Here is a 21,686-nt window from a genome sequence, read left to right as displayed (position 1 = left end):
ATTATTATTATTATTAATTATTATTATCCAGGGAGACCCTTCTCAATGTTTCTCCACTGGCAGCAGTTAATTTGGTGAGGACATTTAATGGGCCTTCTTTGTGTGTGGTGCCACCATAGCCCTGGAATTCCTTTCCACCTGAAATTCATCTACCACTCACTTGGTTGACCTTCAGGTATCAGGTGAAAGTTTGGCTGTTTGTTCAGTCCTTTAGACAATAAAGGTGCAGGTTTGATGTCCTTGCTCCAGTCCTATGCATGTATTTCTATTTGTTTTAATTGAAATGGCCAATTTATTCATCTTATTGTACAACATCTAGAGAGATTTGGATGCAAGGCTGTATACTGGGAATTAATATAGATAAAATAAATATGCATGAATGTGAATCAGCCCCAAGCTTGTACTCTTTAAGCCAATTCATCCAATACAGTCTTGTGGACACCAGTGACACTACTCCAGAATAACTTTGCTCTTAGTTTGCCTTCTCTTTCTACTTGCATTAGCTTTAAGAGTTAAGACAATTACTTCACTGAAGTTTGAGTACAGGCCACAAGCTAGTTAAGACAATATCTGTGCATTTAAGACTTTTTAGTTCCAATACCACGAATAAATAGGTGGCTCACAAACCACTTGGTTCAGAACAGTCCCAAAGGCTTAAAATTAGATTTTAGGTATACTGTTTCATGCGGGAGAGAGGGGAAAAGGGAAGTCCTATCGCACCAGCAAAAGTCCATTCTACTGGAAGACAGCCACCATTGGATATCACCCTCTTACAATGTAATCAGCAAGCTATTTAAAATTCTGAACCTGTATTTATACTTGTTTAATCCAAATTAAACTGATTTTAATCCAAGTACACAACTTTAAGCGATTTCTCAATCAACTCTAAAACGAAGTCCACATTCTAAAATAGGTGACCAGTTAGACTTTTTGTGTCCTTTGCATTCATTAATCTGAATTCTGAATAGGATTTCAACCATGGAAGCATATGTCAAGCACATCCAGTCCTTGACAAAGACTTTTAAAAGTATCCAGATTGTGGTTGGATACAGTTAAAATCTTTTAACAGTAAACACTCAAATCACCAAATCATAATGAAAGGGATTCATTGTTGTTTTGAATCGTCATACAACAATTTAGGTATCTTTCCTGGAATATCATGGTTAAGGATAAATTAAGAGAGTACTGTGATAAAGTAATGAACCTGAAACAAAAAATTATGTAGTACCTAAAATGGTGATAAACAGATATCAATCAAAAGCAATCAATATTAGTGTTCTAAAAATGCATATACCTCCATATCACAAATTGCTTCTCTGTAATGGGCTAAAACTTGGAATGCAAACAAACTGAATGGTATGGAAATGTAGACATAGGAATTCTAAATGAGAATCTATGGGTTATATCCAAGTAGACGCAATGAAATTAATGGGCCTAAATCTGAGGAACTGAGGCAGATAGTGGGGATGAAAGATGAAGTTCTAGGCCTAATAGATAAAATAAAAACCGACAAATCACCAGATCCAGATGGCATCCACCCGAGAGCTCTCCCAAATAACTGAAATGTGAAATTGCTGGTGTTCTGTCAAAAATATATAACTTGTCCCTCAGATCAGCTTTCATACCTGAGGACTGGAAAGTAGCCAATATAACATCAATTTCTAAAAGGGATTAGAAGTGGGGTGGGGGGAGGACGCTGGAAACTGCAGTCCAGTTACCTTAATGACTGCCCTAGGAAAACTGGAAAATATTGTTAAAGATAAAATAACTAAGCATGTAGAACAAGCCTCACTGAAGAAGACTCAGCATGGCTTCTACAAGGACAAATATTTTCTCATGGACCTTTTAGAATTTTTCTTAAGAGTGTCAACAAGCATATAGAAAGAGGTGATCTGGTTTAAAAAGTTTAGGAATCATGGAATAAAAGAAGAGGTCCTCTTGTGGATCGGGAATTGGATCAGTATTAGGAACCTGCCACAACGTGGGTGAAAGCTCTCTACAGATCCCACCCTGCAAATGTTTGCTGAAAAGATATTGGATGGTGCTACAAGAGGTACCCACTGTATTACTATTATTAGGCTATATTCTGAAAAATATTAATCAAAATTAACATCATTGACTTGATCCATCTCATGCTGGTGGCAATAAAGATTTGTTTAGCCAAATTAAGTGGGAAACACAATATTCTGGCAATTAAAGACTGGTTGAGTAAGTTTTGGGACGTGGCTATTAGAGGAAAATATCTTAAATCAAGGGTGCACATACTCATTAGCTGTACAAATTTCAGAATAAATGGTGTGTGTTTATATTTTTAAAGAGGCTATGGATAGATGGCTTAGAAAACATTGGTGTACACGTGGAATAATATTTTGCTATGGTATAATGGAATGGGGTGTTACTTTATATAAAATATTAATTTTATTAACTAAATGAAACTAATGGATGGGGGGAATAGTTCGTCTTGTATACTATTTGTAAGCAGTCATTGCATTGTGTTTCTTTGCAGCCTATCACTGAACTGTTCCTGCACCTGGTAGTTTCTTTATCTCTTTAGCTTATAGCAAGGACAAAATATTCCTCCTAGAAGCCCCAGCAGTAAATTCCAATTTTACTTTTTATTTTACTTTTAGAACTCAGGGCATGAAGTTTATATCAAAATAGAAAACAGAAAACACTCCAGCACAATGCAAGCAAAACTTACTTACTAGTTTTATTTTATACACTGAAATCAGACATGGAAAGGGTTTCTACTTTCAGCTGGCTATTTGGAAGAGTACGGAAAATACATAAACTATCAGTTATTTTTATTTGATCATCTGATCAGGTATTAATCGAGGCATACATACCTTTAAATTAAAGGGTAAAACAAAAATTTGTGTGCCAAATGTAACAGTGCTATATCCCTAAGTGACATTGTGACTGATTGCTGGTACTCAGTCAGATTGGACTCATTGAAATTTATGAACATGGCTAAGTTAGGGCTATTAATTTCACTGGGTTTACTCTGAGTAAAACTTAGTTGAATACCACTCATTACAATGATGGTATCAGCACATTTCTGTAGAGAAAATGTGAAGGCTTCAGAAATACTTGTTAATACAGATCTGAATATTGGAAGATGCACAACATTGTAATTAATTTGTATGGAATCAATAGCTGCAATTACAGTTAGAAACTGCTTTCTGATCAAACAGGTTCTTTCTTAACCATTGGCTTTACAAGTTATTATATTAGCAAATTATTGCTCAGATTAGAGCGCTATTTTGAGTCACGTAAAGTTAAGTGTGGCACAGAAATGAGAGATGATCAGACCCAAATGTATGTGCAACTGGGGAAAACTCAGCAATGCACAATCTTAAGAAGTTTTCAGATACATTGGTACCTGTTGTCAACCTTAGATGGGTCTTCAGCAATTTCGTAAAAAAATCCTTAACTGCTTAAATGCTTCCTTAAATGCCCTTCACATTATTTTCAGTAATGCTTATATCAATTTTGTAAGAGAGATCTGCATTTTATCCCCACACAAATACGGAGAGAGGTTATGGCTGGGAAAGAGCCTGATTTGGCTGGTCAATAAGCCGAAATCCAAACAACCATTTGAATTTGGATTTCCAGTTTATAACTTTTGCTCTTAACATTTACATTGCAGCTGATGCAAATGTTAATAAATATATTAACATTTATATTGCACATGAAATAGTGCTACCCCACTTAACACAGAAAACATGCTGCCATAGCTGGCTTGGTAGAAAGACAGAAAGTTTCTTTACACTGAGTCAGACCATTGCTCTATCTGGCTCAGAACTGGTTACAGTGACTGGCAGTAGCTCTGTCGTCAGAAGAGAGATTTCCCATCCCTCTGCGGAGTAACAAACGATTGAACCTGTGACCTTTAGCATGCATGTTCTCTAACCAACGAGTCATGCCCTTTCCTAACACCCACTTTAACATCTATACAAAGCTTTGGGGTTATGGTATTAATTAGCAATACATGTTTGTAATCTCAGTACTATATTCTCAGTAGGGTATACCACAAGAAAGCTGTATCTCTCTCAGAGTGATCACACAAATTTTGCATTTATGTTCTCTTTGTTATGTTCTGAGAGCATTCTATGAAATGAAAACTGCTGCAAATTCTCCAGGCTTGTAATTAATTGTAGTTGCAAATTCCTTTCTTGTGTATCTGCCACCAATAAGGCAGATCCTTTACAGATTTATCTGGAAGTAAACAACATTTAACTCGAGGGGACTTGCTTCTGAGTAGACACAGCTCACACTCTTAACCACTTTATATGCAATACAATAATTTAATAAGCAGAATGTGGATCATGTTACACAAAAGCTAGATTACTGGTAAAATAAATGGACTAAATGAAGAAAAAGCATTTTCCTTAAATTAACAGTATAGTAAGCCTGCCATTTACATGGCGGTCATGTTCCAGGGATTGAGCCTAAAGCCAAAATCACATATAGTCAAAACCCACTGGGTTCAATGGTGGGTAGAATTGCCAAAGTCCTTTTTGCCAGGACCACACTTCCTTTCCCCCCCTTTGTGTTGTTTTGGGTTTTTTCGCCAAGTATGTAAACCTAAATGTGCACAGGTTAAATCATTTGTAGGCAAACTAAGGCCCGGGGACCGGATTCGGCCCAATCGCCTTCTAAATCCGGCCCGCGGACAGTCTGGGAATCAGCATGTTTTTACATGAGTAGAATGTGTTCTTTTATTTAAAATCCATCTCTGGGTTATTTGTGGGGCATACAAATTCGTTCTTTTCCCCCCTTCAAAATATAGTCCGGCCCCCCACAAGGTCTGTGGGGTGAAAAAGTTTGCTGACCCCTGGGTTAAATGCACGTAAGTTGCAACACATTTATGAAGAAGAAATCTTTGGGTGTCAGAGCTAAGAAAAATGAAACCTAACCTACAGGTAAGTTGCTCTGAAATGGTAACTAGTAGTTGATCAGATGGGTCATAGGAACCCTGTGGCATGGAACTACAGAGGGGCATGTGGTTTCTTTTCATTATGAAGAGATTCCAAACAAATGTCTTGAGTTGTGCACACAGTGGGGGTTGCTTTCTTCACCTCCTTTTAGCAACAGTCCCTCATGTCACATAAAGTACAGCACTGTTACAAAAGTAACATAAACCCAAACAAAGGAAAAGGAGAGAGATAATAAGTAGCAAACATACATCCTATGAATAGCTACTTAAACATATTTGCAGAAAGTAGCTTTAAGCAGTTTAAATGTACACAGGATGGCAGTCTTAGAGCTTGGAGCACCACATACAACTTTGGGCAAATTTTAAACTATGCATAATGGACATATTCTGAGGTAACAGAAGTAGTAACCCACTAAAAGGTGCTTTTCACGATACCTGTCAACTGACAAAACATCCTTTGGATATGTTGGCGTCTTCCTTTCAGAAAATATTAAGAAGATATCTGCTGAATCAGACCTATCTAGTCCAGCATTCTTTTCTCACACAAGCCAACCAGATGCCCATGGCAAGCCTACAAACAAGACATGAGCAGAATATCTCTCTCGCTTGTGTACCCACACAATTGTATTAAGAGGTATAGAGCTTTTAAACCACGACCAACCTGCCACCTTTTGCCCCATGATGACTTTCCTACTGCAAAGGATTTTTGCAAAGCATAACAAAGCAACACAAATTAAGATAAACAAATATTTAGCAATTGCCAATCTAACCAACTGTTGACAAAGTGAAGTTCTCAAACATTTTCATTGGGTTGACCACCATTAAAGAAACCAGATCGTCACCCAATCAGACTGATATTCGCTACATCTCCAGATAACATAGCTCTTTTTCAAATGGCTCCCCACCCCACATCCTGCATTTAAGTGCTACACTGGGAATTACTAAATATAGTTCGGATGAAAATTAATGGGCAAGGGTGAAAGTTAGCATTGTATAATAAGTAGGTCTGCTAGATGAAAAACAACTGGCCCATAGAGCAACTTAATCCCTTAGATACCTGTGGTTTAAAGATATTGTTTTTAAGTACCACGCATCTTAGAGAATTCAGTATTTCATAATGAAGGGTAATAACACGTTTAAATGTTGTCTATTCCAGGCACTAAATAATAAGTAGGCTAAGGATTTGAGTTAATAGCTGGAAGAGGAGTAGATCTTTAAAAAAATATGCGTTTTGGAACATGGTATTTGAGAGTGGCTAGGGTAGTCTGTTTGACGCATTTACACATAAAATGTATGTTGGAAATATTTTAACATTTATGTCCTGCACTGTGATCCAAAAAGACCCTCAGGGAGGATTACAGCATTAAAGGTACAATGATACACACACTTACTTGGGCATAAGTCCCAATGAACTCAGTCAGGCTTACTGCTGGGAAGACATGTATACTGCACATATCTAAAACAGTATCAGTTAAAGTGATAAGAAACAAGAAAATCTAATGTAAGGGGGCAGGGAACAGTCCATTAAAAGGACATCCACTATTTGTTCTGAAATAGAAGAAGTTTGAACTATCTTCCAGAAGACAAAGATAAAGTCCACTGGGTGGTCTTGATTGGAGATGGAATTCCAAAAGCTGGAGTTACTACTGAGAATATCTTGCTCTTTGTCCTTACCAACCTGGCTTCAGAGAAGGGGCTCAGAAAAAGGACATGTCCTGAAGAACTCAGTGGAGAAGTTTTTCCTTTGGGTAACTTGGAACTAAGCTATTTAGGGCTATGCCAGCACTTTAAATTGCATTCAAAATCAAATTGGGAAGCAATTCAGACTGATAAAGATATAACCATTTTTAATCTAAAAGTCCCTGGAACTTCCAAGCCACCACCTATTCAGTGGTGCCCCCAAAAGGCAGACAGGAAACTGAATGTAAATGCAGGTGATCCAAAAGTAGATACTGTAACAGTTATCACAATTGCCTTGTTCAAGAGGACAGGAACATCTCTTTTGCAGAGACAGCTCTCTTCGACTGGTTAAAAGAATTAAAAGAGCACATCTGCAAGGCTCCTGCTGGCATCCTCAAGTGAAATCACCTAAGACTATTCCAAGAATCACGGACTCCTCCTTGGTTCATGTCGTAACATATGCAAGATGCTTTATCTGCAAGCAGGTCACAGTAGACCACAGACAATTCATTTTCATTCAAAATCAAGTCCTCAATTATTGCTGAATCTCCTCCACCCCCAAAATGATTTGGAATTGTAAAGCAGAAGACACAGGTTTACCTGCCAATAAAATACACCCTCCATTTGTTTACCTGGCTAGTGATTTTTTTTCAAGGCTGTATCTTCCTTACACAATGAATTTGGAAAGGTGCACCTTCATCTCCCCCTCCATGAAATTTCTTCCAGCCATAGAACTACCACAAAATAAACTGGGAGGGTGGCTTTCTTGCCTTAACACCCCCCCTACTTTCTTCCTCTGACCTGAAACAAAAAATTATCTAAAAGTGCATAGAGCAATACAGCATTTTCCTTTACCCTTTTTTCTGCATCTCTTACCCAGAGACCACCTAACCTCTCCAGCTCTCACCAGGAAAACAGAAATGAACAGCCTCTATATACAATCACTCCCCTGAAAGTTATGCAAGGCAACAAATGATCACAATTGCTCTTTGCTATAACAACCGGCAGGAACGTAAACCAGAATGATGGTTCTGAAAGAGCCACATCAATTCCCATCCAACGACTGCTACTGCAGGTGTTCACCTTCTTCCGCTAACCATCCTTCACAAGTTAACTTCTAGACAACCCTGTGTTCCTTCCACACATTTTCCTGCATGCGTGGATACACAGAAATGCATACTCAGCATCTATCCACTAGAGTAGCCAACCCAGAAACTGGAACTGTAGAAAGGGACAATACTTTGTTCCAGCTGATGTTTTGGGCCAGAAATAAAGAAATAGAAAGAATGTGTCAATAAACTTAAGAGTCTGGTAGGCCAGGTCCAGAGTCCATCTAGTCTAATATTCTTTTCCAGTTAGGCTTTGCACTGAGCTATCTGTTTTGCGGATAGTTGGAGCCAGTTTACATTCCATCCACACACACACACACACACACACACACACACGTGTGTGTGTGTGTGTGAGAGAGAGAGAGAGAGAGAGAGAGAGAGAAGAATGGCCACAGTGTGCACCACTCTGTTATACTGAATTTCATTTGCCATATTTTTGCCCAATCAGCCACTTGGGATAGGACTTTTGAAGCCCTTGAAAGTTTGTATGAATTTTCTCCATCCTGAATTAATGGTCTCACCCACAACTAAACCATGGCTACCTTACTGCTCATCTGATGATTCAGGTCTTCGAGTGGGAGGGCTTGCTTTCTTCCTCCGTCATAAAAACCTTGTCCATTTGTTCTTACTCTCTGGTTCCTGTTCTTTAACCAGTTCTGGAACAAAAGAGGACCCATCATCTTATCCCTATCTGGAATAACTTTATTCAGGAAGCTTTCAGGAGGGACTTCGTCAAAAACATTTTGGAATCCTCAAAAACAATGTCAACTGGGTTATTCCAATATGACAATACTCTCAAAGAATTTCAGAAGTCTGGTGTGACAGGACTTTCCTTGCATTCTTTTTAATCAAGGGTAGTTTTATACATAGGTTTCATAATTTGGGTTTTGATAATGCTTTCTACCAATTTACCTAGTAGAGAAATTAGGCTGATGAGTCTGTAATTTCCTATCTTCCCTATGTATTTCTTTTTTCAAAGCAATGATGCATCGGCTACTTTTTAATTCTCCAGGATATATGCTTTTAGTGATAATTTGCATATTTTTGTTCAAAAAGCAACAATATCAGTTTTGAGCTTTTTAGGAATTCTTGGGTATCTTCTGGACATCTTGTAATTTCTTAGTTAGCATCAGAACTTCATCTCTTTTCTCTTGTCTTAATTCTTCAGATATCTCTCCTCAACGGGTATTTATCTAATAATGTCACATGAAAACTGATGCAAATAATTTAGCTTCTCTACAGTCTTTGATAACTTTAGTAAACCTTTCGCAGTTTGTCATCTGGTGGTCCAGAATTGGCTTTCTGATTCTGATTTATATATATGTTTCTTTATTTATTTATTGTCATGTTTTTAAAAATGTGCTCTTCCAGTGCTTTTTCTTTTTCCTTGCCTTATTGTCCATTTGTTTTTATTTTACCAGAGTGACTACTCCTTTTTATTGTCCTTATTGGGCTGTACCTTTTAAAAGAAACATGCTTGTGTTTATAGCTTCCTTAAACTCTGTTAACAACACTGTCATCCTTTTGAACTTTCTTGTCCAAAAGGGCTGGATTTAGACCTTTAGAGGCCCTAAACATAGAGAAGATTATGGAGCTCCCCCCATTTATAATTCAAAAATAAAAACTATACGAAATTATAATGTAAGACTGGACAATTAAAAATAAAATAAAAGGTGGTTCATTGCAACGCATGACAGGATCCGATTTCCTCGTATTATTTCAATCTACGTTAGTAGGACGCTTCCTGGTTTGGGTGGAGATAAGTACAGTAATAAAAAGAGAACAGAAAAATGTCGGAGAAGTGCGCCGTAGGAGTGTAAGGATCTGATTTTTCTCACTATGACTAATCTGATGCGCCTTTTTATTTTAATCAAGTGTCAGTCTCTCTCTCTCTCTCTCTCTCTCTCTCTCTCTCTCTCTCTCCCTCTCTCTCACACACACACACACTGTTTTGATGCCATCCTTTGCTGGTGCCCTGAACTTGCCCTGAACATGCATTCTAGGTCAGCTTTAATTATAGTGGTTTTAAACAATTGCCAGAAAATAAGATTTTCCACCATGATGATTCATTTCAACTCCCCCTCCCCTTTTATTAAAGTTTACAATTTTGAAATTAATCCTGGCCAAATTGAACTTTCGTCTCAAAATATATGTTTAATATGTATGCATATAGCTCAGCTGAACAGCTCGACAGTGCTTCTGTCTTGTGCCAGGTCCTCAGCACCATTCAGGATAAAGCCTAAGACTTCCCTTCTCTCTAGTCTGCTAAGTGACTACAGCTGGAATCCCAACCACATTTTTAGTCCTCCTGAACACAGTGACTTCTGAGCAAATATGCATAGGATTGCCCTGTAATTGTTTTTACTACAGCTGCCATCCTAACCATACTTGCTGTGGTTGTAAGTCCCATTGAACACAGCGACTTCTGAGTAAACATGCATAGGATTACAGTATAATTGTTTAAAGTCACAACTGCAAAACCTAAATGTACATTTAGCCAGTGAATGTGAGGGTTAGCCACACATTTTTCAACATTTCTCCCTTCGGCTGCCTTCCTGATTTCTGAGTTTTCATCAGGGGCTTTGGTCGTATGCCCGCAGTACTAAATTACCTTTGGTATCTAGCATTTCCACCCACAGTGATTCTGTGGAGCAGTTTGTGCATCTTACATTTTCTGTTTATTTGAGGGGAATCTGTGCCCTCTGACATACAGAGCAACATGATCCCCAATACATTTCTTTCTAAAGATTCTACATCCTCGGAGATCCACATCCTAATGCTTTTCACTGCTCCAACAAGGTTTCTGATATATCCACTATATCTATATTCTCTTTTTAGTACCAAGCACTCAAATCCTCCCATCTCTGCTTCAAGGCTTCTGACATTAGCATATAAACGTTTATATATTGCATCTCTTTTCAAATGCTCTTTTATGTGCAATTTCCCTGCAAGTCTTTGATCCCTTTAAACAGCTTCGTTTATTTCTATTTGTTCATTACCAAGTTGGACCCTATTTGAAAACCTGAAGCATTTAAATAATCACCCCTAAGGGATGAGTTGTCCAGAACCAGATATTCTCTAGCTCCTGCCAGCTTTCCCCTAAACTGCAGTCTTGGTAGAGGCAGGGGAGTGACAACACTGTCCTTTACACATCAAAATAACAGGACCAAATTCACTGCGGCACCAGTGTGAAGCTCACAGTTCGAAAAAGACTCTGGGATGTTGACTGGAATCACATTCCCAATAAGCTTGCATTAAAATAAGTTCCGGCACAACAGCAGGAATTCATAGGACTGAGCTGAGTTCTATGCCTATAATAGTTGAAATTCAATTTTATTTTTTTATTGTTTCAAAAATTTATAAACCGATTGTAAATTAGAATTAAAATTCTCTAAGGGGTGTACAATATCACATTCTCAGGAACCTAAGACAAAAAGCAACCAAGCAACAGGAGTTGTCATCGTTCTCTTAGCCACATATAACCTCTAAAAGAGCTCTTAAAATTTTTGTTGTGCTCAACTGTAAGAAAATAAGAGCAGCATCACAGTAGTAGGTTAATAATCAAAGAAATGAGGTGTTGAATACTTTAAACGTTTTTCCTTCTCCAATATACTTTTAGCTTGCTGTTAACAATGATAAGGGAGTTTTTTGGGAAGGAATTTTATTTAGATGAAGAATGATTTGAATAGGAATTAACTTGGATGGGTAATTAGTGATAGGATCCTACCAAAGTTAGATCTTTTTTAAGCTTGTCAGGTTTTAGCAGTTCTCTTAGGACTGTCCGATTCATAACTTTATGGAGGAGCCATGTTTGCTGCATGCACACAAATACTTGCTGTGGTAAACATGAGAAGTATGAAAAAGATGCACAGCTGGCAGCACTCAAGGGACATGTGGTGAATGCACATGCTCTGGGAGAGTGTGATTGGTTGCAACTCCATGATGCATGTCCACTGCATGTTATGTTTGAAGACATGCATCTTCTGCCACAGTTTCAGGTGTACATGCAGCAAACAACTGCAGGTGTGAATCCACACACTTTCTATGCTTCAACCCAAGTAAGACGGCGAGTAAAAATCTAGTCACAGTAGTACATATCCTGTTAAAAATAATATGCATTAGTTGATCTTAAAAATAATATGCATTAGTTGATATTTTCTTTTAAAAATGCAAGACTAAAGGCAATACTCTATAGCTGCTATCCTAAGCACACTTACTAAGGAGTATGACCTATTGAGCTCAATGGGACTTAGAAAACATGCATGGGATTTCAGTCTATGCTTATTTGCTCAAAAACATTTGCTCAAAACCATTTGCCCTTCACAGTTCCTTTTAATACAAAATCCCCTCCCGCCCGTGCAATTACACTTAAAAGTAGATAGCATTTTCACAAGTGCATATTTAAACCTTTCGCTATTCTGAGGTTCCTATTTTGGAGATTTCTCTTTGCCATTCTTCATCATGGTTCGGTTTTAAAATGCAAATAATTTAAGAAAAGTATCTTCTATAATTAAAGACTTGAGTTGTACCCTCATACAACCAATATATATTTCTATTTTAAAAGGAGGAAGGGAAATCCAACACAACTTAACCACATTTTGTACTGCAGTTTCCAAAGTACCAAATGTTCTTTAATAGACACAAACAGCAACACAATACCTTCTATGAAATTGCATATCAGAAACATGATATTATAGGTTTGTGCACACTTACATAAGCTTAAGGCACTTCATAAGTGTTGTCATGGTGGCGGGGGGCGGATATATAGGGGGTGAATACATTATAGCTGCTTGATTTCCAAGTACAGATGATTTATAGTGGTTAGTGCCATTGTAAGAAACCAACAACTGGTTTATCATCTTTTCCTTTTTCACATTTGTGTGTTCATGTTTTCTTGGACAAAATATATATATATTAATAATAAGCTGCTGTTGAAAGCAAAACCCTTAGGTGCAACTTTCTATTTCTCTGGCTCCTTGAAGTTCAATAATAGCTTTCACCTAACCCAAGATTAATTCAATATCTACACCACTTAACTTGGTGAAGATATAAAATTGCGCAAGTTTCTAAATGAATTATGCAGTTCTCTAGCTGAAATTTTCTGGAATCCCTGAGTATGTGAATTTAGCCATTATACAGAAATGCTTCTCTCCAATGTGATGCCCTACATGACTAACTAGAGTAATCTACAGCAAGTCTCTGTTGTTAATTCTGCCCATTGGCTCATGAAATATAGGTAGCCAAATTTTCTGTTAAATCAAATTCTTAGACAATATTCCAGTTTATCATTTTGGAATGTAGTTCTATTCATCTATGTATCACTTCATAATCTATATTAATAACCTGAATATGCAAAACTGCATAAGCACATATGTTTGCAGCAAAATATACACACATATGCATAGGTCGGCTTTCTTCAATTGTAATGCCGTAGGGACTTCTGAACTGGCTTAATACATTTGAACCATGACGTGCCATATATCTGCAACTGAGAAGTCTAATAGCATGCTTTCACAAGTGACTGTAGTCTGTATAAGAGCTCCTTAAATATAAAGAGAATCAGCGAGAAGTGAATTTTCGCAAGGGGAAAAAATGCACAAAGATTTAAGAAAGACTGTAAACTACGTTAGATGTTTATCTATACATAAGAGACAGGTGTCGCACAAACAGAAAAAAAACCCATGAAGCCAAACGAGAAATTTTTAACTCCCAACGTCCATCTGTTAAATTTGAATTCATGCATAACTGATTATCCATGACTGATAAGTTATTTTCTACACCCCCCCCTTCAAGTATCTTAACACAGGTGTTTAAATATTACAAGCTAAATCACCACTAAAAGAAGAAAGTATCTCAGAAACTCTTAAAAGCAACACAAGGATTAACAAACAATAAAATGACATGCCGTTTAATAGAGGTGACCTAACTTTTTTTTTAAAAAAATGTCAACACACATGGATATTAAATATTAATAAGCTATTCTGTTATTGTAATAATAAGGTTAAGTAAGCTTCTCCATACTAAAAAGAAAGGGAGGAAAAACATTAGGAATATTTGAAAGAGACACAGAGATGAGAAGCAGAGGCATAAGGAAAATATGTCAACAATAAACAAGAGGAAATGAAAAAGAAGGAAAAGATGAAGGTGGAAACTAATCTCTGTGTGTCATTATGACTGCCAGAGTACTGCCAAAGAAGCAGCATCCTTTTATTTCAATTTTAATCATTTCTGAATTTTAATACCCTGCTCCTTTTGTAATTCTCCTGGCATTCCCCATATGTATCCACCCCAGCCAAAACACCAGTGTAAATTAAATGGCACACAAACCACATCACTGATGTAGTTCTCCCAATCACGTGACCAGAAGCAGAAAAGGCAAGTCTGTTTAAAGTCCCTATGGACTACTAGCCAATTAACTGACTTAGCGTTTCTCACTTTCTTTAATTTTAAAAAGAAGGCCAGTGGTTAACACACGTAGCTGTTCACAAAAAAATAAAAAATAAAAAAGCAAGCCCGTACTAATACAATAATCAGTGACCATCAGGGCCTGGAAAAATGAGTTTGCTCTCACTGGCACTAAGGAGCATCACATGATTATTTAATTACAGCTCTAATTTTTGTCTCATGGATGGCAACATATCAACAATTAATAGGGCAAATAGAGGAGACTGCATTTTTAAAGCGACAGAACCTATATGTGAAAGACACAGCCTGAAAATACAACAGGCAAATTTGGGGAATCATTTTCTACATAGTCTACATATTTTTCTACATATTTAACAACGACGTAAGACACATGCACACTAAACCCATTTTGCTGGAATGGTGTTGTGGCTTTTGTTTTGTTTTTACTTAAAGGTCACTAGAAAAGAAGATTTGGGACTATTAAGGTACATTTTGAAACATAGTGGTCATATTAAACATCGTGCAAGAGCTCATTTCCATCACTGAATGGGTAGCTCAACTATAGCAGGTTAATGAGATTACAGGTTCAGTGGAAATGAAACCATATGGTTACAAGATGATCACACTTTGAATCGTGCCCAGAGAGCTCTAGGAAGGCACTATCCAAATAACTTTATTGTACAGTGGTACCTCGGGTTAAGTACTTAATTCGTTCTGGAGGTCCGTTCTTAACCTGAAATTGTTCTTAACCTGAAGCACCACTTTAGCTAATGGAGCCTCCTGCTGCCGCCGCACTGCCGGAGCACAATTTCTGTTCTCATCCTGAAGCAAAGTTCTTAACCTGAAGCAATATTTCTGGGTTAGCGGAGTCTGTAACCTGAAGCATATGTAAGCTGAAGCGTATGTACCACTGTACTAGCCATGCACACACCCTGTCAGCCATGGTAGTATGAAGGTCTAGTTGACAACAGCTTATCAAATAGCTTTAGCTGCAGCATGAATTGAAGCTTCACACTTGTATTTGCCTTTGCTGTCTCTCACGCAAATTGTGGGTATTAGATTTGTACGATTATATAGGCATAGCTGCCTTTTGTGGACCTGGACACTTCCAAAATCGTCATCAAGTAGGTATGTTATCCACTCATCAGTCTAGCATATTAGTCCTTCTCACATTGATTCATGTTTTGTCTAGGCCTGCAATACCCGTGTGATGTCACAGGTCACATGACACAGCACTGATACCTTATCAGTCTGAATTTTTCTCTGCCAGACTGGTTTGTAGGGTCAGAGCTATAAAACTGATAAGGATAGGGAATTAGGCCAGTGTATCCTGAGAAATGACACTGATTTTTTAAAACGTGAAAGCTGGATTTTGATTGCTTGGGGGAGGGGGATTTATGCTTTTACAGCTAAACAAAGACACCAACTATTTTCTACCACCATACAACCAGTTTTAAGATTATATTTTTCAGTTTTTCCAAATTAAAATTAAAAATTGTTCTGTTAATGAGCTGAAATTTGTTGTAACAAGCAGATATCTTCATAAATTATAATCAATACACAGCCTTTGCTTACTTTAATCACTGAAAAAGGTTCTCAGTTGCAAGAAAATTCTTTACACCTTGGTTTTCTCCTTACATAAGTATAGCCACAATGTTTTGCCATTATACGGCAGTGTGCCATTCACCCCAGAAATATCTGAACATTTTCCAGATAAAGTGTATGCAGGTATGCCTCAAGCCCACCTGTGAAACCAAGTCTAGCAATATATTTTGTCCCTAGTGCTACCGTGGACCCCAGGAATGCATTGAGGAAAAGGTTCCAGTGGAGGAATCAAGGGATGCACAAAAACCTGTTTTACGAGTTGCATGTAGCCTATCTGAAAAGAAATTGTATATGTGAGCATCCAAGATCACTGCTTCAGGAGCTTAGTATCCAGTCCTTTAACAGAACTACAAAAATATCGATAAAGGTGTGAAATCTATAGAGTGTGCTGAAATAAAGAGTTATAATAAAATAAAAGAACATCAGTCAGAGTGATATGGGCCAAGGCTTCAAATGCCAGGGGAAGATATGAGCTTCGAATGTAAAGTTCTTAAGGACATGTTATTCCCTATATTATTATTATTAATTTAAAAGGAGCATTTGGAGTAGCATGACTCCATCTTATTGGCTGTGCACTGTGTTCTATAGGAATGGAATCTGGAGGGAATCAGGCTACATATGTTTGATAATCCATAGTTTACTAGTGCAGATTGGAGACAGCTTTAAGAAAACCTATGTTTTGCATAAAGTGATAAAAATAGACCTTGGCAATGTGAATGCTACCGTATCTTACCGTGAACTTATATTCGGAGTCAACTCATTTACAACACAATCTGATGCATGCCTGCTCAGAAAGAATTTCCTGTTAAGGTCAGCAGAATTCACTTTTAAGGATTGCAGTTGAACTCTACCTTAGAAAAGCGTGGTTTCATTAAGTCATACACAGAGTTGACACGTTTAAAATCATAACTAACTTAAGTCTATTGGTCTACTGTGTCTTAGTCAGATATAACACTTAAGTCAACAACAGCAAAACGGAAATTAACAGTAAGGTGTATGTATGGCACAGTCGAACATGCTACATCATGTGTGTTACACCTAACTTCTTCAGGTTTTATTTCTGATCCCAGGTTTTCTAGAATTTAACCTGACTTGTGTCCATAGAATTACTCCTGATACAACTTTGTGCAGTACTCTAAAAATATTGTTTTGGCATAGCTGAGTTTGGTAACAGTAGTCTCAACTTATGTGCCATTTAGAAGCCTAGCTATGGTTAGTATTCGTGGAAAAAATTAACTTCTACCCACTGATGTGAAAGTAGATGTTGGTAGGCAGCCACCATGCAGAAGTCAGTAAATACTTTAGCAGATATTCTGCAGTCTATTTAGGAAGGAACTGTGGCGAGTTTGCAAGTTAATAGCACTTCTTAGAAAACCCTGAAAAAGTGACCACTGTTTCTTGTGTATTCTCTGTATAGGAGTCTGTGAATTAGGCTGCAAATGTAGCCATATTTCCTCAGTGGCAAGTCCTACTGAATTCAATGGGGCTTACTCTTAGATAAGTTGAGTTAATACCACATCATAATTCACTAAAAGGTCTAACGGCTAAAAGGTCTTAACACCTGAAGCATGATATTGAACTTTATTTCACAAATTCTGAACACATTAAGTTCTTAAATAAAGTTAAAGCGTGCACTTTTAACTTCTTTAGCAATCAAATTTGTAAGTATCTTTTGTAAACGAGAGTGACTTTGTTGTGAGTGAAGCTCTTTAAAATGCACTAGACTGCGTAGTGACAGATTTGCAGAACATTTTCCCTCACATACACATATGTGCTTTCAGTTATTAATAATATGCTTCTGCCCTTATAGTCAACAGCTCAAATGGATGCTCTGTGCAGCTTGCTATGCATATTACTTTTCAGAAACAGCATTTTATCCTGTGTTTACCGTATAAAACTAGATACTGCTTCTTTAAAATCGGCACCAGCATGCCTCAGAAAGCAGCATGGAGTTTTCCTTTAAGTTGCCCCTGGCCCAAATGATAAAACTTTTTCCCCCATATGCTAACAAGGAAGACTCAGTTGTCATGGATAATACTGCCAGGTTGATATTAAAATGGAATCGGGAGTCATTATTTAGTGGCGACAGGGATATAAATACATGCACTCACTTATAAACTGGTATTTACCCCTGGAAAGTAAGTAATATTTTTCCTTTCCTGTTCTGTCAGCTTAACGCAATGCAAATAAAAAGTAGGTATATTGTGACTTTAAGTCAAAAGTGTTGATTCCAGAAAGGGAACAAATTATTGAAGTCTCATACCCATTACAGCAAAAGGGACTTTTGACAGAAGATACACCCTTGTGTTCTAGACAGGTAGCATTAATGAACATTAATGTACTTGACTTCAGAAATGCCAATAAAACTATCCATTCTGTTCCATAGCTGAGCTCAAAAGGGGAAATCTCCCAGCTGCCCAGGTAGCTAAAGACTTGAAGCTTGTGTCTTAAACACAGAAGTATTCCGTCAACCCTGAAAAGGATTGATGCTTTAAAATGTGATGATGGCAGTTAGAAATGTGAAATATTTCAGCAGACATTTAGAAATATGGAAGAATCAAGACGTTGTAATGGAGCTTGTAAAACACGCACTGTATCTACTAACAAGAAGGAGGAAATTTATTTTATGTTTAACTCTAATGTTTAATTAACATGTCAGCAAATATGTATTTATAAAATTAGTAGCAGCTGGAGCTCAGTGTCCCTAAAAACAGATATATTTCCAACATAAGACTAGTCATTCTTAGAATGTAGCCTTCTGTAATAGTTTCTAATACTGATAAGTTACAAGTTCTTTACTACGGTATATATTAGTCACACTGAGAAACCAACCCAAGTTCTTCCTCGCACATAATGTTAAATAAAAGAAATATGCCATGATCTTGTGCTCTTCTATTTATTTCTTATTTTAGAAATCTGGCAAAACTGTGCCTTTTCTAGAAATTGGAACAGTTAATATAGTTAGCTTTTCTGAATGCACTTTGAAGCATTCCAAAAATGAAATTATACATATTTAATGATTTCTCTGTACAAGTTATACAAGTGCTGTAGATTCCACCTGTCATTAGGGATTTTGCATTACAGGCATACCTGCAACACTGCGCAGGTAGTGCTTCGCTTAGCAATATTTGTAATGATAAGATTTCTGATACAGAACAGGTGCTTGTCAGCTGACCTAATGGGCCTATAACACAAGTCATAACCTGGCATGCCAAAAACATTTTCTCTGTGTCAGATTCCAATTCAGCATTTGAATAATGTGGCACTTTTCCTCCATCAGATTAATGTACCCTCACTGCATACAGGGATGATTCTACCACAATGTAAGTAAGGATCCTGAACTTACTTTTCTCGTTAGGAGATACAAGATCTCCAAGGAATTACTATGCAATTTAAAAGATCAATAGTTAAGCATATGAAAACGGAAAGTTCCTTTTTAGGCCCCATGAACTGAGCACATTCGATTTACATGCTTTGGCTTGAATATACTTATTTTAACACAAAGAATTATTTTTAACTTCTGTGAAAAACAAAAGGAATGTGATGGCTTTGGATGTATTTGCTACCTTTTTTATTAGTATATTTAGAACATACTTTGGAATAATTTTTGTTCATTAGTTATCTGAGGCAAGGGGAAGAAACAACTGCAAATAATGACTTTACATAATGTGACACACTTTATATATCTAAGTATGCAAACACAGAACGCTTTCTTGTGTATCTGCATTTTTCACATTCTGCGTATGTGCTGTTGTTTCTAATTGACAACTGATGTATTTGAAACACAACTAAGTGTCAGAACAGATTAGAAAAGCAAGTTTTATAACATGCCTAAGCTTATTAAGCTATATTCATGCATCTGCGGAACATGAATTGCTCCCCACATTTTCTATTCAAAACAATGGCCCAAATTAAGATCCTCATATCTAGCGATTGTTTCAAACACTCTGGAAGACACAGCGGGAGGGAAAATATCCAGTCAATCCCTTTTGCCAACTAAAGTTGCAATTTTGCACATATTGTAACCTTTCTTAACAATGTGAGAAAAACAGAGTAAATATATTAAATTTGTTTCACAACAGATGCTTAGGTTGTTAATATTTAAGATGTCTATTCATGCTATTCCTGTCTGCACATTTGTCAAAAATGTAAGCTTGAATGCTAATGTTTGCCAGCAGAGTGGAGCAGACAAGTATATAAATGTACTAGACCAAACTAATGCTCAGGAGAAATAAAGGTTGGCTTCTGAATCATCTCCTTCGGTCGGTTAATGCATCATATGCTTTCACCTTGGTATTCTTCACTCTGAAGTTAAGGATGCTCTGCCCAACAAATTCACTTTAGAACTACTAACCTGAATGAAACTTAGGCTGAAACTGCCTTCGATAAGAAGCCACGGGATCTCTCCGCCACAGAAACTTCAGCTCAGGCGCAAGTTTTAAGCTGTCACTGCCAAAGCTTTTCAGAGGCAGATCTCAAGAGATAGGGAGCTCAAGCGAGCAAGCCGAATTCTGGCTCGGACTTTAAAGAACACCTAATTACTATGATACAACTTAATAATATATGCCTCGAGTGGCTATGGTTCCGTGTGACCAACTAATGCTTTGCGAGCGAGGGGATGGGGGGTGGGAATGGGGTGGAAGGAAAGGACCCGGACGGGGCGACTTTTGGTGCAAGGTGAGGCGCTCCAGCTGGCCCCCTTCCGAGACTTCCCAGCGCAAGCTTCCCTTATAGGTTAATACCAAAAATGAAATTACATTTCCTCTTGGGCTCCTCTGATGCCGTTTCAGGGACCACCCAGTTCTTTAAAAGAAAAAGAGCAGGATTCTGCCAGGGGAAAGAGGAGGACCTCACGTGGAGAGAGAGAAAGTACACCTGTGTGGGGAGCCGCCTCCGCCTCCAAAGGTCACCGGCAGGCCAGCGGACCCACCACCGCCGCCCCTCACGAGAACTTCTGCCCTTCCCGCCAAGACAAACCTCCAGCTGACCTCTTCCCGGTCCGGCATCTTCCTGCTCTCCTTCCGCTCCTAGCAGCAGCTCGGGACGAAGCCCTTTTAAAACTCCCTCACTTCCACGCGGCGGCGGAGCAGAGTGCGCCGCCGCCGCCGCCCTTTCGCGCGCGCACACCCCTCTCCTGCGCCGCTGACTTTCCCCACCACCTCCTCCTCCACCTCCTGCTGCTCCCTCGAGCATCCCCCCTGGCAAGCATCCCCAGGCCGCAGAAATGTAAACTTCGGCTGAACTGAGGCAAAACTCCGGGTCGAGGGTTCAAGAAGTTGAGGCAAACTTCCCAGCGACCCTCGCCAGCAACTTCTTGACTCGGAAAAGGCAGGCGCGTGCCCGCCCGCCCGCCCCTATGTGTGTGTGTGAATAAAGCAGGTGTCCGTGCGCGCGTGGTGGAAGCCACTCGCTCCCCTCGATGAAACCAGACGAGTGTAAAAGGGAATTATTAGACGGAGAGCGTCTCCCCTACCAGGGACTCGGCTGCGGTTAAATGAAAAGCAGGAACCCACCCAGAACAACAAAATCCTGCTTTTCCAAATCCATTCCCACCCGGCTGCCCACGCCGAATTCCAAGTTCCCCCCTAGAATGAAAACTTGGGCTTTCGGTAAGCGAGCGAGCACGCGCGGCCGAGGCGAAAAGGAAGGAAGACGGAAAACTCACTCATGAGAGCGCAGCGAGAGGGCGGGCGAGGCTGGGCGACACCTTCAGCTTCCCAGGCGCCGGCGAAGTTAATTGCACTGAACTTCAAGTTGTCTTTTCACCCATCGGGAGTGGGCGTTTAAAGGAAGGAGCGCGAGCGGAGAGGAGGAGGAGGAGGAGACGACGACGACGTCGTGGTGTTGGTGGTGGAGGAGGGGGCGCGCGCAGACACACACAGACACCGCATATATAGACACATGCAGACACACAAACACACACGCACGCACACAACCACTCGCCCTCC

The 21,686-nt window shown here is 38.7% G+C and overlaps 1 protein-coding gene across 14 annotated transcripts in view; it reads right to left on the bottom strand.

The window, feature by feature from the left end:
* SATB1 (SATB homeobox 1) overlaps positions 1–21,640 on the bottom strand; it is a 116,056-nt gene extending 94,416 nt beyond the window's left edge. For all 14 annotated transcript variants that reach the window (XM_083577858.1, XM_083577891.1, XM_083577852.1 and 11 more), the window contains exon 1: positions 21,404–21,640. Coding sequence is in view for 4 of the 14 variants with exons in the window: in XM_083577874.1 (XP_083434000.1) it covers positions 21,404–21,407 (4 nt within the window). In the remaining 10 variants the exon portion in view is untranslated. The remainder of the gene's footprint in view (positions 1–21,403) is intronic.
* Between the last annotated feature and the right edge of the window lie 46 nt (positions 21,641–21,686).

Source organism: Podarcis filfolensis (genome assembly GCF_964270895.1).
Source record: "Podarcis filfolensis genome assembly, chromosome: 12".
In the NCBI taxonomy this organism is placed as follows: Eukaryota; Metazoa; Chordata; class Lepidosauria; order Squamata; family Lacertidae; genus Podarcis; species Podarcis filfolensis.
The sequence above is the reverse complement of the archived record's forward strand: the minus strand, read 5'-3'. Positions and strand labels throughout refer to the sequence as shown.